This window comes from Rana temporaria, chromosome 4 (genome assembly GCF_905171775.1).
Source record: "Rana temporaria chromosome 4, aRanTem1.1, whole genome shotgun sequence".
Lineage (NCBI taxonomy): Eukaryota > Metazoa > Chordata > Amphibia > Anura > Ranidae > Rana > Rana temporaria.
In genome coordinates, this window is record NC_053492.1 from 318715368 (window position 1) to 318734161 (window position 18794).

An 18794-nucleotide genomic window follows, 5' to 3' on the forward strand; every position below is an offset into this window, starting at 1 on the left:
GGCTTATCGGAATCTGGGAGCCCCCTTTAATAAGGGGGCCCCCAGATACCGGCCCCCCACCCTAACTGAATGAGTATGGGGTACATCGTACCCCTACCCATTCACCTGCAAGAAAAGTGGTAAAAACACAAATAAACCACACAGGGTATTAAAATATTTTATTAGTCTGCTCCGGAGGCCTCCCCTGTCTTCTTTAGCTCTTTTACCAGGGGAGGCTTCTTCCGATTTCCGGGAGTCTTCTCCTGCTCTCCGGGGTCTTCACCGCTCTTCTGTGAAGTCTTCTCCGCTCCGGGGGGTCTTCTCAGCTCTTCTGTGACGTCTTCTCCGCTCCGTGGGTCTTCTCAGCTCTGGGGGGGTCTTCTTCTATGTTCGCCGCTCTCCGCTCTTGACTCGGCGCACCCCAAGTTCTTCCTCCCGCTGTCCGGTTCCTTCTCCTTCAGGGCTGGCCGCCGCTATACTGGCGGCGGTCAGTCCGCTCTTCTGTGACGTCATCTTCTCGTCTTCAGTCTTCTCCAGATGTTGACACGCCGGCCGGCTCTTCTGGCTGCAATGACGGGTGCGCGGCTTGCGTCGGATTTATATAGGCCTCACAGTCCCATCATGCTCTGGTACCTACCCATGTGATACCTACCCACGTGGCACCTACCGGAGCATGATGGGACTGTGAGGCCTATATAAATCTGACGCAAGCCGCGCACCCGTCATTGCAGCGAGAAGAGCCGGCCGGCGTGTCAACATCTGGAGAAGACGGAAGACGAGAAGAGAAGAAGATGACGTCGCAGAAGAGCGGACTGACCGCCGCCAGTATAGCGGCGGCCAGCCCTGAAGGAGAAGGAACCGGACAGCGGGAGGAAGAACCGGGGTGCGCCGAGTCAAGAGCGGAGAGCGGCGAACATAGAAGACCCCCCCAGAGATGAGAAGACCCCCGGAGCGGAGAAGACGTCACAGAAGAGCTGAGAAGACCCCCCGGAGCGGAGAAGACTTCACAGAAGAGCGGTGAAGACCCTGGAGAGCAGGAGAAGACCCCCGGAAATCGGAAGAAGAAGCCTCCCCTGGTAAAAGAGCTAAAGAAGACAGGGGAGGCCTCCGGAAAAGACTAATAAAATATTTTAATACCCTGTGTGGTTTATTTGTGTTTTTACCACTTTTCTTGCAGGTGAATGGGTAGGGGTACGATGTACCCCATACTCATTCACTTAGGGTGGGGGGCCGGTATCTGGGGGCCCCCTTATTAAAGGGGGCTCCCAGATTCTGATAAGCCTCCCGCCCGCATACCCCGACAACCAACGGCCAGGGTTGTCAGGAAGGGGCCCTGTCCTCATCAACATGGGGACAGGGTGCTCTGGGGTGGGGGGGCCGCAGTGCGCCCCCCTGCCCCAGAGCACCCAACCCCCCCATGTTGAGGGCATGCAGCCCGGTACGGCTCAGGAGGGGGGGCGCTCGCTCGTCCCCACTCCCTTCCTGTCCGGCCTGGTAGCGTGCTTTGGATAAGGGTCTGGTATGGATTGTAGGGGGACCCCCCTACGCCGTTTTTTCGGCGTAGGGGGTGCTCTCCTTACAACCCATAACAGACCTAAGGGCCCGGTATGCTCCTGAGGGGGGAACCCATGCCGAATTTTTATTTAAAATCCGGCGGGGACTTCCCCCTCAGGATTCATAACAAACGCTGCACACGTGTAGAATTGGCGGGAATCCAAGTCGGATCTCCCGTCGCCTTCTATGACGCGCTTGCTGGAATGTGCTGTCACTATTCCAGTGAGTGCGAGATCTCGGCACCATGTCGCCGAGAATTAGCGCGATGCTGTCGTGCTAAAAACACAATATCACAAACACCTACTGTAGCTGCAACGCTGATCATATATTCGAATGGCGGGGATGTGAGGAGGATTTCCCCATAGACCTAAAGTGTGTGGATAGGGGAATCGAGTCCGTTTGAAAAAATAAGACTCTTTCATGGGCTGCTTCAGATTCAGTTGCTGTATCATTAAAATGTTGTGTTTTTTTGAAGGTTTCCATTAATTTCTGTGAGAAATTAATATCAATGTCTAAAAATCCCAGCAGCTCTAATAATGTTACTAATTTGGCCTATGGTTTTAAATATAGCTCACAAGTCTGAGACCTTTTGGGTTTGGTTCTATTTGCATGAATTATTGGAAATTTATGAAGTAAAAACGATTTTCCAATTCTTTATAGATGCAGTGTGTTCTGTATTAGGAATATTAAGGGTGATTTCCCCCATACCCCCAAATAAGAATTGATGCTGATTTGAGGCCAAAGGGTTGTCACACTTTGATATAGATTTTTCCTTTGTTCGCTCACTTTGTAAATTGGTAAAAATAGACGATCTACTCCCTAAGGCCATAAATACCTATTTTACATATAGTTGTGCATACAGAAGTGCAGTAATATTCAGTTATGTTTGTGCTGGACAACAATTGTGGTGTGTGTGTGTGTGGTTAGTATGAAAGTCTTCAATGAAAAAATGGGGGGGGGGGGGGGGGATTGTTTTCTTGTTTTTTATAATAAGTTCTCTTCACAATTATTAATTTTCATGCTTTTGCTTGCCTCCTCTTACCTTTTACATTTCTGTTGTGCATTGCGCTGCAATTTTATTTCATTTCCGCTCTTAGGTGCATGGATAAACAAACGGCTGGAGCATCAAAAAGACATTACATTGCTTTATAAAAATACCAGTTTAATGATTTTTTTTTTCACTTCGCATCTTTTTTCCCCTCCCTCTCCTCTTTGCTATCTGCAGCAGACTGCTATGCCAGCAATCTCTATTCTAGATTTGGTATGTTCTGTATTTTCTTTCGCTCTTCAAACATCTTGCTGTCTAACCCCCCCCCCCCCCCCCCCCCCCCCCCCTTTCTCTCCTGTAATTTCACACTTTTTTCTGTAGTATTAGCTGTGCTGTCTTTGCTTTGTCTTTGCTGTCCTGTTTTTGGAAGATATCCTCCTGTTTTTGAAGCATGCCTTGCCTGGAAGTAGTATTTCTAGTTTCTGAATGCCATTGTTCCTTCTTTTTTACATGTACTGTATCTGTTCTATTCTTATAGACTTGTCTGTCAGGGATGGGCAACTTCGGTGTTCAGCTGTGAAGTAAAAATCTTGGCCAGCTATTGGTCAGTAGCAGCTTGATTTCCAAAGGTTGCCGATCACTGTTTTAAATACTTTTTTGTTTTGTGCTTACACAGTGTTTTATGTACAAACCAGTGTATCTTGGTATTTGGGATTGGTAACAAAAAGCCAGTGGCTTTTTTCTATTTTTAGGCAGTAACGCAGAAAATACAGTCCATGTTTTTTCATTTAAACCAAGGACAGAATTCAGTTGCAAGTAGATTTTACAAGTATTTTTAATAAAAGCCTCTAGTTCTTCACTGTTCTCTTTTTGATGGCACATAGATCTTCTGTAGAGCCTAACCATTGGAGAATATGAGGGCCTTAATAAATACTTTAATCCTACAGATTGAAAACTGATGAAATAAAAAATAGAACCTTGCGCAAATAAACTTGCACGCTAGAAGTTGGGTAGGTAAATGATAATCTTCCTCATGGAGATTTACTGACAGTAATAGTTGCTTTCAAGTAAACCAAGCTGTATAACGCAGCTATGTAAATGTGCATATAGCTAGCTTATACCATGTAATGAGAATCATAGCTGAGAAAATGACTTCCTTTGCTGGGCAACATGTGTGACCCTCCTGATGGTGGAAACTATTGGCTGAAAAATCTAAAAAGGAGTGCCATTATTCCTAGGAAAATATGGTAAAGTAGCTTTAGTGTGTTGCAATCCAATGAGGATAAGGAAAAGCTTGGCACTTGTACCTCCCTGTCACATCCCATCCATGTTGACCTTTTCATTACCCTTTCTGTGTCTTTGCACATCTAACAAATCTCCTGACCCTGTGCTTTCTGAAACCCCTCCACATGCAATTGATTGTAATATATGTACTATTTTCTCAAACTTACCTGCTGTAATGTATAACATTTTATTAACTACATTGTCATGACGTTTACATATTGCAGCAGAAATCAAGTGTTCTGTTCATACATCTTAGTGTTACTAAACCCACAACAATAAAATCAGTCTGTATATGCAGTAAAGCATGCGTGTATACTCACTGTGGAACCTAAGGGGTTAATCCCCTTTTTCCACAGTCTCCAACAGTTTTTTCCTTATGGTACAAAGTCTTGGGGGCACTCTGCGCATACTTAGGTGTGTATTGCTAGAGAGGTTTTTTTTTTCTTTCGGAAGGTGCGTGTGATCAGCACAGGGCCCAATCAGCGCTGTCCAGATAATGTCGGGGGTCCTGCAGCCTAACTGGACATACAGAGGAAAATGGAAACTCCTCATGCATGCTTTAACCAGTACTCGGACTGACGCTGATAGTCGCAATACTGCTATACACTGCTAATGAGAAGGTATTTAGCAGTTTATATTTACACTAAAAACCAATGCATTCAAACATATGTCCAAAATGCAACATCCAATCCTGGGAGTTGTTTTTGGTACTCTATGAAATTACAAATTGTGGTTTAATTGGCTCATACCCTAGTCTGCAGGACCCTATTTCTACTAGCTTCATAAGTTTGAAGAACATTTACCCTGAAAGACTTTTACATCTGGACAGATGACTTCAATGTTACATTATTGTCCTTAATGGATGGGATAAGCTCCTAGAGTACTAGGGCATTAGATTCATGCATTTTCAAGACATTTCCAGGATCTGAAACCTTTTTTTTTTTTTTTCCCCAGCTCATTACACTGGGGAAAAAATTAAATGGACCCTGCAGGTTTTATTAAATCACTGTTGTATTCTAGCCAATTCTGTTTTATCAGGGAAAAAACATATTTTTATAGCCTCTTTAACCACTTAAGGACCGCCTCCTGCACATATACGTCGGCAGAATGACACGGCTGGGCACATGTACGTACAGGTACGTCCTGTACTAGTACCCAGCCGTGGGTCGCGGGCACGCTCCCGTGACCAGGTCCGAAGCTCCGGGACCGTGGGTCCCGCAGACCCGGTCGCCGCTGGAGTGCGGCGATCGGTCTCCGGAGCTGAAGAACGGGGAGAGCCGTGTGTAAACACTGCGGCTGCATCGATCGTGTGATCCCTTTTATAGGGAGACACGATCGATGACGTCACACCTACAGCCACACCCCCCTACAGTTGTAAACACACACTAGGTGAAACGAAACTCCTTCAGCGCCCCCTGTGGTTAACTCCCAAACTGCAACTGTCATTTTCATAATAAAGAATGCAATTTAAATGCATTTTTTGCTGTGAAAATGACAATGGTCCCAAAAATGTGTCAAAATTGTCCGAAGTGTCCGCCATAATGTTGCAGTCACGAAAAAAATCGTTGATCGCCGCCATAAGTAGTAAAACATTTTTTTTATAAAAATGCAATAAAACTATCCCCTATTTTGTAAACGCTATAAATTTTGCGCAAACCAACCGATAAACGCTTATTGCTTTTTTTTTTACCAAAAATGGGTAGAAGAATACATATCGGCCTAAACTGAGGAATACATTTTTTTATATGTTTTTGGGGGATATTTATTATAGCAAAAAGTAAAAAATATTGCATTTTTTTTTAAATTGTCGCTCTATTTTTGTTTATAGCGCAAAAAAATAAAAACCGCAGAGGTGATCAAATACCGCCAAAAGAAAGCTCTATTTGTGGGGAAAAAAATGACGCCAATTTTGTTTGGGAGCCACATCGCACGACCGCGCAATTGTCTGTTAAAGCGACGCAGTGCCGAATTGTAAAAACTCCTTGGGTCATTTAGCAGCATATTGGTCCAGTCCTTAAGTGGTTAAAGCTATTCAATGAAGGTTGAATATATACAGTACTTGCGAATAATTTGTTTCCCTTAATGCGGCGGTCGGTGCTAGCCTTGGATTAGTCCAATAAACTGCTGCTGCTTCCCCTTCACTCTCTGCCCTCATTTGTTCTACCCCTTAAGCTTATCATAAAATCTACCCCTTCTTATATGCCTTTTTATGAAATTTGGGGAAAGCGCATCCTGCCTGTGTTTGTGCCTTTTCAGACAATGGCTAGCTGGTCACATTCCCTTAGAGAGCTACTGCTTATAGTATGTATGGACAAATGGCCCCAACATAATTTCAGCTGTGCCGGTCTGCTAAACAAGGCCTGGTTTTGCTGTCATGTGGTTTCACTTCAGTACACATTCATTGGCACCTTGATTAATATGCTGGACTGCAGAATTCTTGTAATCAAAGCATTTATTCTGCATGGTCTTCAAGGGATGGTTCTTAAATATTATCTAGGATAGTTCTAATCGAAGACATCTAAGCACCCACCTTCCTCAGCAGAAAAAGCATAAGCCATAGACCACTAAGTGCCTTTTTAGACTCTTTTGAAACATTACTTTCCTTGTTGAGACCCTGCAAGTCTGTATTCTAGTCTACCTGTAAGGTCTGGCACTTTTAAGAGGGAGGGGGGGGGGGGGGGGTAAACTTGTGGATGCTTGGACAGCTTTAATCTCTGACACTTTGGTGTTGAAGATGGTATCCTAAGGGTACAACCTGAAATGTAACTTCTTCCTCCTCCTTGGGTTCTCAACTCCACATGCACAAATTAACAGATTTCCATATCTCTTTTGGTTTATCTAAATAAGGGTGTCATTGCCTGTTTTCCTGTGGAAGAACGGGTTTAGGGGTTTTACCCCAACTTGTTTGCTGTTCCTATACTCGGAGGAATCATTTGCAATTCTTTGGTTCTGGTTGTCTTCATTTGAACCTGGAAATTCTACATTGAATCCACCATATCTGTCATTGTCTCCCTTCACCAGGAAGACTGACTTCTGTGGACATCAAAGACGCATACTTTTTTTTTGTCCCCATCTGTCCAGCACATTTACGCTTTAATACATATTACTGTGGGTTAGGGCCGAAACAACTAATCGATTATGAAATTAATCGATTATCATTTTCATAATCGATTAATCGGCCAGTAACATAATGGGGTTAAAAAAAATTCAAAATTAGCCCTTTATAGTACAAAAAGAGCAAATCCCTACTGAAAATATTACTTTTACTGTCCCACAGTAAAAAATGAACCCCTTACGGTAGCGATTATTTGCTCTTTTTGTACTCATTTTAGTTTTTATAACCCCATTCTGTTACTAAACATCTCAGGCCTGGGGTCACACCTCTGTTTTTTGCAGAAACACACTGCGTTCATTTACATGGTTTCACATCCATGATTTTTTCAGCTGCTGTGTATTTGGAAAGGGCAAGGACTTTTTTTTTTTTTTTTTTAAGCAAAACGGTGCTATTTTGTTTTTTTTGGTTCAATATACTTCAATGCAGAAGCTTCAGAAAAACATTTTTGTGGCAATTTGTTTTTTCTTATCTGCCCAACAACAAATTGGCCAAAAAAAAAATGCAAATCGCAGCAATTTTTTTTTTTTAAGGTTATTAACCACTTGCCGCCCGCCAATGACAAATTGACGTCGGCAAAGTGGTTGTAGAATCCTGACTGGACGTCATATGACGTCCTCAGGATTCTGAGCCGCTGCGCGCCCCCGGGGGCGCGCATCGCGGCGATCGTTGTTGCGGGGTGTCAGTCTGACACCCCGCAACACCGATCTCGGTAAAGAGTCTCTCACGGAGGCTCTTTACCACGTGATCAGCCGTGTCGAATCACGGCTGATCACGATGTAAACAGGAAGAGCCGTCGATGGCTCTTCCTCACTCGCGTCTGACAGACGCGAGGAGAGCCGATCGGCGGCTCTCCTGACAGGGGGGGGGGTCGCGCTGATTGTTTATCAGCGCAGCCCCCCCTCGGATCGCCACATGGACCACCAGGGAAGCCCACCCTGGACCACCAGGGAAGGGCAGGAAGAAAAAAAACAGGGGCAAAAAAAAAGTCAAAAAAAAAAAAAAAAAAGTCAAAAAAAAAAAATAATAAGTCTGGAAAAAAAATAAAGATGCCAATCAGTGCCCACAAATGGGCACTGACTGGCAACAAAAGGAAAACAGTGCCATCCCACAGTGTCCATCAGTGCCGCCCCACAGTGTCCATCAGTGCCGCCCCACAGTGCCCATCAGTGCCACCCCACAGTGCCCATCAGTGCCGCCCATGAGTGCCCATCAGTGCCGCCCATGAGTGCCCATCAGTGCCGCCCATGAGTGCCCATCAGTGCCGCCCATGAGTGCCCATCAGTGCCGCCCATGTGTGCCCATCAGTGCCGCCCATGTGCCCATCAGTGCCGCCTATCAGCGCCCATCAGTGCCGCATACCAGCGCCGCCAATCAGTACCACCTCATCGATGTCCATCAGTGCCATCTCATCTGTGCCCATCAGTGCCACCATATCAGTGCCCATAATTGAAAGAGAAAACTTACTTATTTACAAAAAAAATTACAGAAAAAAATAAAAACGTATTTTTTTTTCAAAATTTCCAGTCTTTTTTTAGTTGTTGCGCAGAGGTGATCATATACCACCAAAAGAAAGCTCTATTTGTGGGGGAAAAAAGGACGCCAATTTTGTTTGGGTACAGTGTAGCACGACCGCGCAATTGCCATTCAAAGTGCGACAGTGCTGAAAGCTGAAAATTGGCTTGGGCGGGAAGGTGTATACGTGCCCTGTATGGAAGTGGTTAACCGATTAATCGAAACAATAATCGATTATGAAAATAATTGTTAGTTGCAGCCCTACTGTGGGTCACCTTCACTACCAGGATGTGGCCCTGCCTATCAACCTCCTTGTTTGCTCACCAGGTGCTAGCCTTCATATTGGCCCCTAAGCTATTTTGTTGCCCCCCCATTGTAGGCCAATTGAATGACCTCTTAAATGAACATGGGTTCTGTTGGACAACATGTATTTGACTGTCCTGATATTGTAGCTAGACCCAACTCCTAGTTTGGAGTTTCTGTGCCTGATCCTCTCAATCGAGAGTGTTCCTTACTCTCCAGTCTCGCTATCAAGTGCTCTATTCCACAAGTCACCCGATTCTCTACATAAACATTAAAGTCCTGGGCCTGTTGGTGGCTTCCTTGGTGGCAGCTTCATTTTGCACACTCCATATTCTCTTGTCATGGGACAATTCCATTCGGTTTCTGAACAGATGGATTTGTTTAGTATCAAGTACTTTCTAGTTTAAAAATATTGCTATAGAAATGGGGAAGTACTTCATTCTCATGTTTAGGAGAATCCTTATGCCCAATACTAGCCTGTCAGGCTGTAGACGGGTCCTATGCAACCTGTCAGTGCAGGGGACTTGGCTGTTGGTTAAATCTAATTTCCCCATCGGCATCCTGGGGTTTGGCATTTTAGTTTATCCTTCCAAAGTTGGACTATCCTGGATTCATTCAGATATCAGGATGGAGGCATACATCAACCATCAGGGGAAATGCGAATTGTTCCCTCAGTAACAACAGTAGTTAGGATCCCATCCTGGGAAGAACTTCATGTTCCACCTTTTCCTGCATAGTCATCCAAGATGTGATCTATTGTCAGACTTACTGACCTTTGCATGGATCCTGCATTTCTCCTGCATGTGGCAGTACAGGGAGTGCAGAATTAATAGGCAAGTTGTATTTTTGAGGATTAATTTTATTATTGAACAACAACCATGTTCTCAATGAACCCAAAAAACTCATTAATATCAAAGCTGAATATTTTTGGAAGTAGTTTTTAGTTTGTTTTTAGTTTTAGCTATTTTAGGGGGATATCTGTGTGTGCAGGTGACTATTAATGTGTATAATTATTAGGCAACTTAACAAAAAAAAAATATATACCCATTTCAATTATTTATTTTTACCAGTGAAACCAATATAACATCTCAACATTCACAAATATACATTTCTGACATTCAAAAACAAAACAAAAACAAATCAGTGACCAATATCGCCACCTTTCTTTGCAAGGACACTCAAAAGCCTGCCATCCATGGATTCTGTCAGTGTTTTGATCTGTTCACCATCAACATTGCGTGCAGCAGCAACCACAGCCTCCCAGACACTGTTCAGAGAGGTGTACTGTTTTCCCTCCTTGTAAATCTCACATTTGATGATGGACCACAGGTTCTCAATGGGGTTCAGATCAGGAGAACAAGGAGGCCATGTCATTAGTTTTTCTTCTTTTATACCCTTTCTTGCCAGCCACGCTGTGGAGTACTTGGACGCGTGTGATGGAGCATTGTCCTGCATGAAAATCATGTTTTTCTTGAAGGATGCAGACTTCTTCCTGTACCACTGCTTGAAGAAGGTGTCTTCCAGAAACTGGCAGTAGGACTGGGAGTTGAGCTTGACTCCATCCTCAACCCGAAAAGGCCCCACAAGCTCATCTTTGATGATACCAGCCCAAACCAGTACTCCACCTCCACCTTGCTGGCGTATGAGTCAGACTGGAGCTCTCTGCCCTTTACCAATCCAGCCACGGGCCCATCCATCTGGCCCATCAAGACTCACTCTCATTTCTTCAGTCCATAAAACCTTAGAAAAATCAGTCTTGAGATATTTCTTGGCCCAGTCTTGACGTTTCAGCTTGTGTGTCTTGTTCAGTGGTGGTCGTCTTTCAGCCTTTCTTACCTTGGCCATGTCTCTGAGTATTGCACACCTTGTGCTTTTGGGCACTCCAGTGATGTTGCAGCTCTGAAATATGGCCAAACTGGTGGCAAGTGGCAGCTTGGCAGCTGCACGCTTGACTTTTCTCAGTTCATGGGCAGTTATTTTGCGCCTTGGTTTTTCCACACGCTTCTTGCGACCCTGTTGACTATTTTGAATGAAACGCTTGATTGTTCGATGATCACGCTTCAGAAGCATTGCAATTTTAAGAGTGCTGCATCCCTCTGCAAGATATCTCACTATTTTTGACTTTTCTGAGCCTGTCAAGTCCTTCTTTTGACCCATTTTGCCAAAGGAAAGGAAGTTGACTAATAATTATGCACACCTGATATAGGGTGTTGATGTCATTAGACCACACACCTTCTCATTACAGAGATGCACATCACCTAATATGCTTAATTGGTAGTAGGCGTTCGAGCCTATACAGCTTGGAGTAAGACAACATGCATAAAGAGGATGATGTGGTCAAAATACTAATTTGCCTAATAATTCTGCACTCCCTGTATAATACAAGAAGAAAGTGCAGTGCAAAAATTTAAACCTTAATAAAATAATTAACCTGCAAAATCACGATAATATTATATTGAGCATGTAGCAGTTGAAATAAATAAATCAGGTGGTGTGCAAATAACATTTTCAAAAGAATTTTTGAAATATTATTAAATCTAAATTAAGCATGTAGTAAGTGAAAAAAAAGTCCAAAGAGATGATCCACCAGTGTTGAAGATCCACAAAAAGTGATAATCCCTCCACCAAAAGTCTCTCTAGGTACTTTTGGTGGTGGGATCGTCACTTTGTGTGGATCTTCAACACTGGTGGATCATCTCTATGGACTTTTTTCCACTTACTACATGCTTAATTTAGATTTAATAATATTTAAAAAATTCTTTAGAAAATTTAATTTGCACACCACCTGATTTATTTCACCTGCTATATGCTCAATATTATAATATCGTGATTTTGCACGTTAATGATTTTATTAAGGCTTAAATTTTTGCGCTGCGCTACACTTCTTGTATAATTTTTTGTCACTAGAATTTTGTGTTATTCTTATAGGGGGGGTTTTCAACAGAAGGTGCAATCAGTTTCACCGTCTGTTTTTTACGTGGCAGTATAACCCTACAGTCTAATGAATTCTTGTGTCTCAATGGACTCCCAAGAAAAGGATTTTACAGTGAGTACAAAAATCCTTTTTACACCTACCCTTTGCTCCTCCTAATTTCACACAAGAAGATTATGAATAAGAAAAGGGTTTAAGATCATTCAGAAATGCCTTAAAATCACTCTGCCAAACAGCAAAACCTTTTATCAATTTAAAACCCCACTTGCTTTTTTTTTTTTTTTTTTTTTTTTTTTTTTTCAAAATAGTCAGTGCTTTATAAACGCTACAGATGCTCTTTCACCACTTTCTCTTAAAGGGTCACTAAAGGAAAAAAAAATGTTTTGCTGAAATGACTGTTTACAGGGTATAGAGACATAAAAGTTAAATCTAGATTTTCCTAGCTTGTGACGGAAAATATAAGTTATATGAAGACAGGAGGCGAGTATCTTATGCATTAACTTTCTTTATTAATGCCCATAGCAGACATTTTTAAAAACTTTTCTATTAACTTTTAATGAAAGAATTTTTTAGTCAGTGAACTACGACTCCCAGCAGTCCTTGTAATCCGTAACCACGCCCAGGTCGGTGACCTCTATATAACAGACTGCCCGACTAAGATCCTCCTCTTTCTTGCTGCGAAGGTCTTGTCTATCGGAAGTCGTCGTCTTGTCCGTCGGATGTCGATCTGTTGAACTGTGGGCCGGTCGGCCGAGGTCTGATGAATCCAGAGCTTGGTTCAGGATCGTTCGCGGAGTCCCAACGGGGACGGCGAGGAAATTTCTACCCAACTAGGGTTTAACCGTCGTTCCGACCCAACAGGGGTAAGGAGACATGAACTCCCATTTTGGGGTAGTAACTTGGTACGATTTTCAGTAACCTGCGAAGAAATCAGAAATATACATAATAGGGTGGGAAGGGAGGGAAGATACTCGCCTCCTGTCTTCATATAACTTATATTTTCCGTCACAAGCTAGGAAAATCTAGATTTATATATCAGACAGGAGGCTCATATCTTATGCAAGTTTAAAGCTAACATTAATCCTGCAGACATAATATGCATACCGTTACATGAAACCTGTATATTCAACATTTATGGTAAGACCGCCATGGATACATGATCTTGTGGTCTAAAGTAAAACTGGCGAAAGGTGGTCTCTGAAGACCAGTCAGCCGCCATTAAAAGATCGGAAAGGGAGCCTCCTGACGTGACTACCTTGGTGGCCATGGCCCCTCTGGCGGAGTGGGCTCCGAAGAGGGACACGTCAATACCGGCCATGTCCATGGCAACTCGTACCCAGCGAGCTAGCGTTGCCGACGAGACTGGAAAATGTGGCTTGACGTAAGACACCAACAGTTGCGACAAACCCGGGGAGCGCAAACTAGCGGTTTGTAGTTCATATGCCTGAAGGCACCGAACCACGCAGAGGAGTGGGTGAGTAGGAAAATACGGGTAGAAGACCGATTGGATGCCGGTCTTAGTCCTGCGTACCACAGAGAACTTGACACCTTGTGGTGAGAATTGTCGTCTAGAGATATCCAAAGCTCTGACATCGGATACCCTTTTGATGGACACTAGGCAGAGAAGGACTGTCAGTTTAACGGAAAGGAGTCTCAAAGGAAGATCTGGGTTATCCTCCCACCTGGCGAACATATCCAGCACCTTGGAAACATCCCAGGTTGCTTGGTATCTAGGCCGTGGGGGACGTTGGAATCTTATGCCTCTTAGGAGTCGACAGACTAGCGGGTGTTTGCCGATAGGTAGGGAATCTACGGGGCAGTGATATGCCGATATAGCTGATCGGTAGACGTTTATAGAGCTGAATGATTTGCCAGATTCAAAGGAGTCTGCCAAATAATTCACCACTAATGATACAGGGGCTCGTATGGGATCGACTTGCCGTCGATCACACCAACGCACCCAGAGTCCCCAGGCTGATCGATATGCCGATCGAGTCCCGGGGGCCCAGGCCAGGGCGAGGAGGTCCCGAGCCGACTGTGAAAGGATGTTGTCAGCATCCGTGATCCCGAAACCAGCCACGCCAAGAGTGGTAGGTTGTCCTCCAAGATTAGGGGATGTGGATCCCCGCTCGGATTGGTGAGGAGGTGGGGAGAATGAGGCAGGAGCCTGGGATGATCCGCGGTCATCCCCAGAAGGAGGGGAAACCACGGTTGGGTCGGCCACCATGGTGTGATCAGCACCACCGTTGCTTCCAGGGTGGCAATCCGAATGAGGAGTCTGGGGATTAATTGGAAGGGAGGGAATGCGTAGTGCGTGCCCTCCGGCCAAGGTTGGTGTAGAGCGTCGACCGCATAGGCCTCTGGGTCCGGCCTCCAGCTGTAGAAGCGGGGCAGCTGATGGTTGAGTCGTGAGGCGAAAAGGTCTATGGAAAATGGGCCCCAGATCCGTTGCAGATGGAGAAATACCGCACGGTCCAGTCTCCAATCGCTGGAATCCCTCAGGTATCGAGAGTTCCAGTCGGCCACTGAATTGGAAACGCCCGGAATGTATTCCGCGACGGGAGTTATGTTGTGATCTAAGCAGTAATGCCAGAAGTCCTTCGCGATGGTCGCTAAGACTTTGGATTTGGTACCCCCCAGGCGGTTGACGTACTGGACCGCCGCTACGTTGTCCATGCGGAAGAGAATACAGCATGTAGAGGTATGTGGCATAAAACTCCTGAGGGCGAAAAACGCTGCCAGGAGCTCTAGGGCGTTGATATGGAGCTTGGTTTCCTCTACAGACCAAGTCCCTCCAGTGGACGCCCTGCCGCATCTGGCGCCCCAGCCCCTGCGGCTGGCGTCCGATTCTATGACCACATCCGGGTAAGGATTGAAAATGGTCCTGCCGTTCCATTCTACGGCATGGTGAAGCCACCATTTCAACTCCTCGATCGCGTCCCGGTCTAGGGGAACTTCGTTGGTGTACCTGAGTCCTTGTCTCAGGTGCATGATTTTGAGCCTCTGGAGGGCTCTGTAGTGTAATGGGGCCGGGAAAATAGCTTGTATGGAAGCTGCCAAGAGGCCCACGAGACGCGCTAGCGTGCGTAGGGACAGGCAACCTTTGTGTAGTGCAGCCCGAATCTCTTTGCGTATTAAAGCGAGCTTGGTGTTGGGGAGGCTGAGGGTGGACTGGATGGTGTCCACCGTAAAACCTAAAAATTCCATCGTTTGAGAGGGAATCAATATCGATTTGTCCTGGTTGACAATGAAACCCAGTTGAAGTAACAATGACACAGTCCATGACATGTGAAGATGGGCTTGAGTCTCCGAGAAAGCTAGGATGAGGATGTCGTCTAGGTAAATGACCAGACGTACTCCTCTGCTCCTTAGTGCCGCCACCACTGGTTTCAGGAGTTTGGTAAAACACCAAGGGGCGGACGACAGCCCGAATGGAAGGCAGGTGAATTGCCACATCCTGCTCCTCCATGGGAAACGTAAGATGTTGTGATTCTGGGTGAATGGGAACCGTGAGGTAAGCATCCTTCAGGTCCACTTTCACGAGCCAGTCCCCTGGGTGTAGGAGGTCTCGGAGGTAGTGAATACCTTCCATTTTGAAATGTCGGTATGCGACATATTGGTTCAACTCCCTGAGGTTGATCACTGGGCGATAGCCGCCGTCTTTTTTGTGCACCAGGAATAAATTGCTGATGAATCCTGGGGAGTAATGATCCACCTCTACTACTGCCTGTTTGGTCAGTAATTCTCGCAGTTCGTTGTCTATTAGAGCAACGTTCTGGTTTGCGAAGCGAATAGGTGGAGGCATAACATTGAGTGGTGGGGGTGTCATGATATCCACGGTGAACCCTGTGACAGTGTGTAATATCCACGCGTCTGCCGTAATCGCAGACCAGGCGTGGGTAAAATACCTGAGACGTCCCCCCACAGGGATGTGAATGAGCAGTGTGTGCATTATACTCACCAGTGGGAGGTCGGGATCGAGGATAACCGCGTCCACCTCGTCCTCGCCATGGTCTGCCCCGTGGTGGAAAGAAGGGCGCAGGTTGCGCCACTGGGGCGGCGTAAGATTGATTCTGCTGGTACTGGTAATGTACTGGGGCTCTATTTTGTGGCCTGTAGGACGGGGCACGGCCGGCAGAGCGGCCTCTATTTCTGCCGGCCCTGTTAAAAACCTTGGGGGTTCCTGCTTTCCTCAAGGAATTTGAGCCTTGTCCAGGCTTGTAAAGAGACCTACAAATTTCTTGACGTCCTTTAGCAAGGAGTCCCCAAACAACATACCGTCGGCCGACGGTCCAGGCTCTGACTCAGCCAAATGGGCTAATTGGGGGTCGAGGCGCATCAGTATAGAGCGTCGTCTTTCGGTCGAGCATGCCGTATTGGCAGTGCCGGCCAGGCATATTGCCCTTTGCGCCCAGCCTCTCAGCTGTTGTAAATCGACCGGTTGTCCGGATGCCGCCGCCTGTTCCGACAGATTAAGAATCTTGGTCAGGGGCCCCATCATGTCTAGGACACGGTCCTGAATAGATCGGAATGATCTTTCTACCCCTTTCCTCTGGAATTTGCCAGATTTCATTAAGTATTTACTTAAGATAGGATCTATCTCAGGGGTAGCCACCACCTTATTAGGTATGAGGGGCCTGGGGCATTCCGCCCTAAGTGTGTTGCGGCAAACCCTGTCAAGGGATTTTCTGGCCCATAATTCAACATATTGGTTGACCTCTGGTAGCGGGGTCCATTCTCCAGAACGCGGGTGACTGATAGCGTTCGGATCAAAGAACGGTTCTCCTAGGGAGTCTAGGAGAATATCTCCCTGCGTGGCAGGGGTGGCAGCTGTAGTGAGCGCCGTCTCCCCAGCATCGTCCTCATAAGAATCCGGCTCTGACTCATCCGATCCCTCTAAGGGGTCATCAGAATCCTCTTGAGGGGAGTCAATATAGGAGTTCGGTTTGGCCCTTCTTACGGCCTTAAACCCTTTAAATTGTATCTCCCTGGGGTCCAGGGGTCTAGTTGAGTGTGTATGATGCTGGGGTTGGTAAGCCGAGTTAGGGTTTACCTGAGGCATATTGTTTCCTTCCCCTGCCGGGGAGTCCATCACCGCCAGAGTGTGTTTTCGTTTTTGGGTGGCCTTGCCTTTCTTGGTTGGTGGTTCGTCGCCATGCGGCGTCGGTAAGTGTGGGGTCATGGGAATATGGCCCCTGGAAGAAGCAGCAGAGGTCAGGGCAGCCAGGATAGACTTGTTAATAAGCTCCTGAATTTGGGAAGCATTCAGGGCTGGGGTTGTATCCCTAGCAATGTTATCCTCCATAGGATCGGTAGGGGCAGGGAGATCAGACATGCTGCTGTTGAAAACTATATTATGCTCAGGGTTATATTATGCTCAGAGGAACAGTAAAGTTTATGAGCAGGCAATCGCTATGATAGTTATTAATAATTTACTTATAATTATTTATAATTAGTATAGGGGAATACAGAAAACAGACAGAAACCAGTACCAGCTCTCTCCTCACCGCCGCAGTGCAGGGACTGACGTTACAGCGTGAGGAGGGAGCCTACACTAGCTGCCTGTGTAGAGGGAGAGTCACACGTCCTGTGACTCTCCTCCGATTTGCCGCCCTGTCACAACCAGCGTTGAGACGAGCAGGCGAATGTGCTAGCAGAGAACGTGAGGGGGAGGAGGACCCCCTCCCCCCCGCGGCGCGCGGGAAGGACGGGTAGAAGGTAAAGAAATGGCGCGTCGCCTGTGAGGTGATCCGATGCACCAGCGGAATTGAGGGGAAAAATGAGACAGATTTTCCTATCGATATAGCGGCGTAGTGCGGCGCTTGGCGGAGCGCAGAGATAGTACAGTAACCCAGTAAAGAGCTGGGGAAGCCACAGATAAGGGGAAAAAATAAAATAGAATTAAATATATATAAGAGAGAAAATTAAATATATATAAGAGGGAAAAAGAAATACCTGTGGAAGCAAAGTAGGAAGATTTATATTCCTAATCGATCGCCTATAGCAAGGATAGCTAAATATATATAATCTCTAACAATAGTAGATATATGATAATATAATCTCTAATAATAGTAATATAGAAAATACAATGAGAGTACTTATCTTTTGCTATGAGCAGAAAGAAAGAGGAGGATCTTAGTCGGGCAGTCTGTTATATAGAGGTCACCGACCTGGGCGTGGTTACGGATTACAAGGACTGCTGGGAGTCGTAGTTCACTGACTAAAAAATTCTTTCATTAAAAGTTAATAGAAAAGTTTTTAAAAATGTCTGCTATGGGCATTAATAAAGAAAGTTAATGCATAAGATATGAGCCTCCTGTCTGATATATAACTGATATTATGATTAACATAACATATGATAAACATGTCCAAGCTAGATATGTAAATAACCTGTCACTCAAAGCAAGGAGAGAGGAAAGGACTTCGTATTTAGACAGGGTTTTATCTGGAAGTCTGTTAATTTTCACTGAACAATAAAAGAGGATTGCTCAGAGCTGGATTAACTTTGTGTGGCAAGACTGGGCACAGATGATAGGAAATCGTATACTCTACATTGTGACCTCAAAAAAAAAATCCACTTTAAAGTGCTTTTAAGGTTAAACTATTGCATTCCCTGCATTAAGTTAAAAAAACGGTTTACCACTTGTTGTCCCCCCTCCAAACACTTACCTGTGTCCCCTCTCAATACTGTAGCTCTTCTCTGCCCTCTTCCTAGCCTCACAGTAACTGAGGCAGCAGCAGTTGACTGACTATTGTCAGTCAGATCCTGTGAGAAGGGGGTCTGCGGCCCGACTCAGGAGCGTGCCTGCACGTGTACCCCAATAGCGCATGGTTTGCTGTGAGAGCAGACCCAGGAGAGGAAGAGCGGGCAGCTCTGGTGAAGGACACCAGAACAGAAGGAAAGGGGCTGCTCTGTGCAATATATTGCACAAAGCAGGCAAGTATAAACCTCTTTTATATTTTAAAGTCGTACTAAACCCAATACTGAAAATGTAGTGTATTAAAGCTTACCAATCCTTGTGGTGGCTGCATCAGTTTTCGTATTGGCTTTTTCCCATCTGTTTTCACCTGGGCTTCTGGCCAGTAATGCACCCTCATTATTAGTGAGGCGTAACTCTGGAAGAATG

At 45.4% G+C, this 18794-nt stretch overlaps 1 protein-coding gene across 20 annotated transcripts in view; it reads left to right on the forward strand.

Annotated features, from left to right (window-relative positions):
- AFDN (afadin, adherens junction formation factor) overlaps positions 1 to 18794 on the forward strand; it is a 284571-nt gene that overhangs the window by 226324 nt on the left and 39453 nt on the right. For 13 of the 20 annotated variants that reach the window (XM_040350667.1, XM_040350660.1, XM_040350652.1 and 10 more), the window contains one exon: positions 2759 to 2794. The exons of the other annotated variants lie outside the window; for them this stretch is intronic. In XM_040350667.1, the coding sequence (XP_040206601.1) occupies positions 2759 to 2794 (36 nt within the window). The remainder of the gene's footprint in view (positions 1 to 2758; positions 2795 to 18794) is intronic. 20 annotated transcript variants of the gene reach the window in all.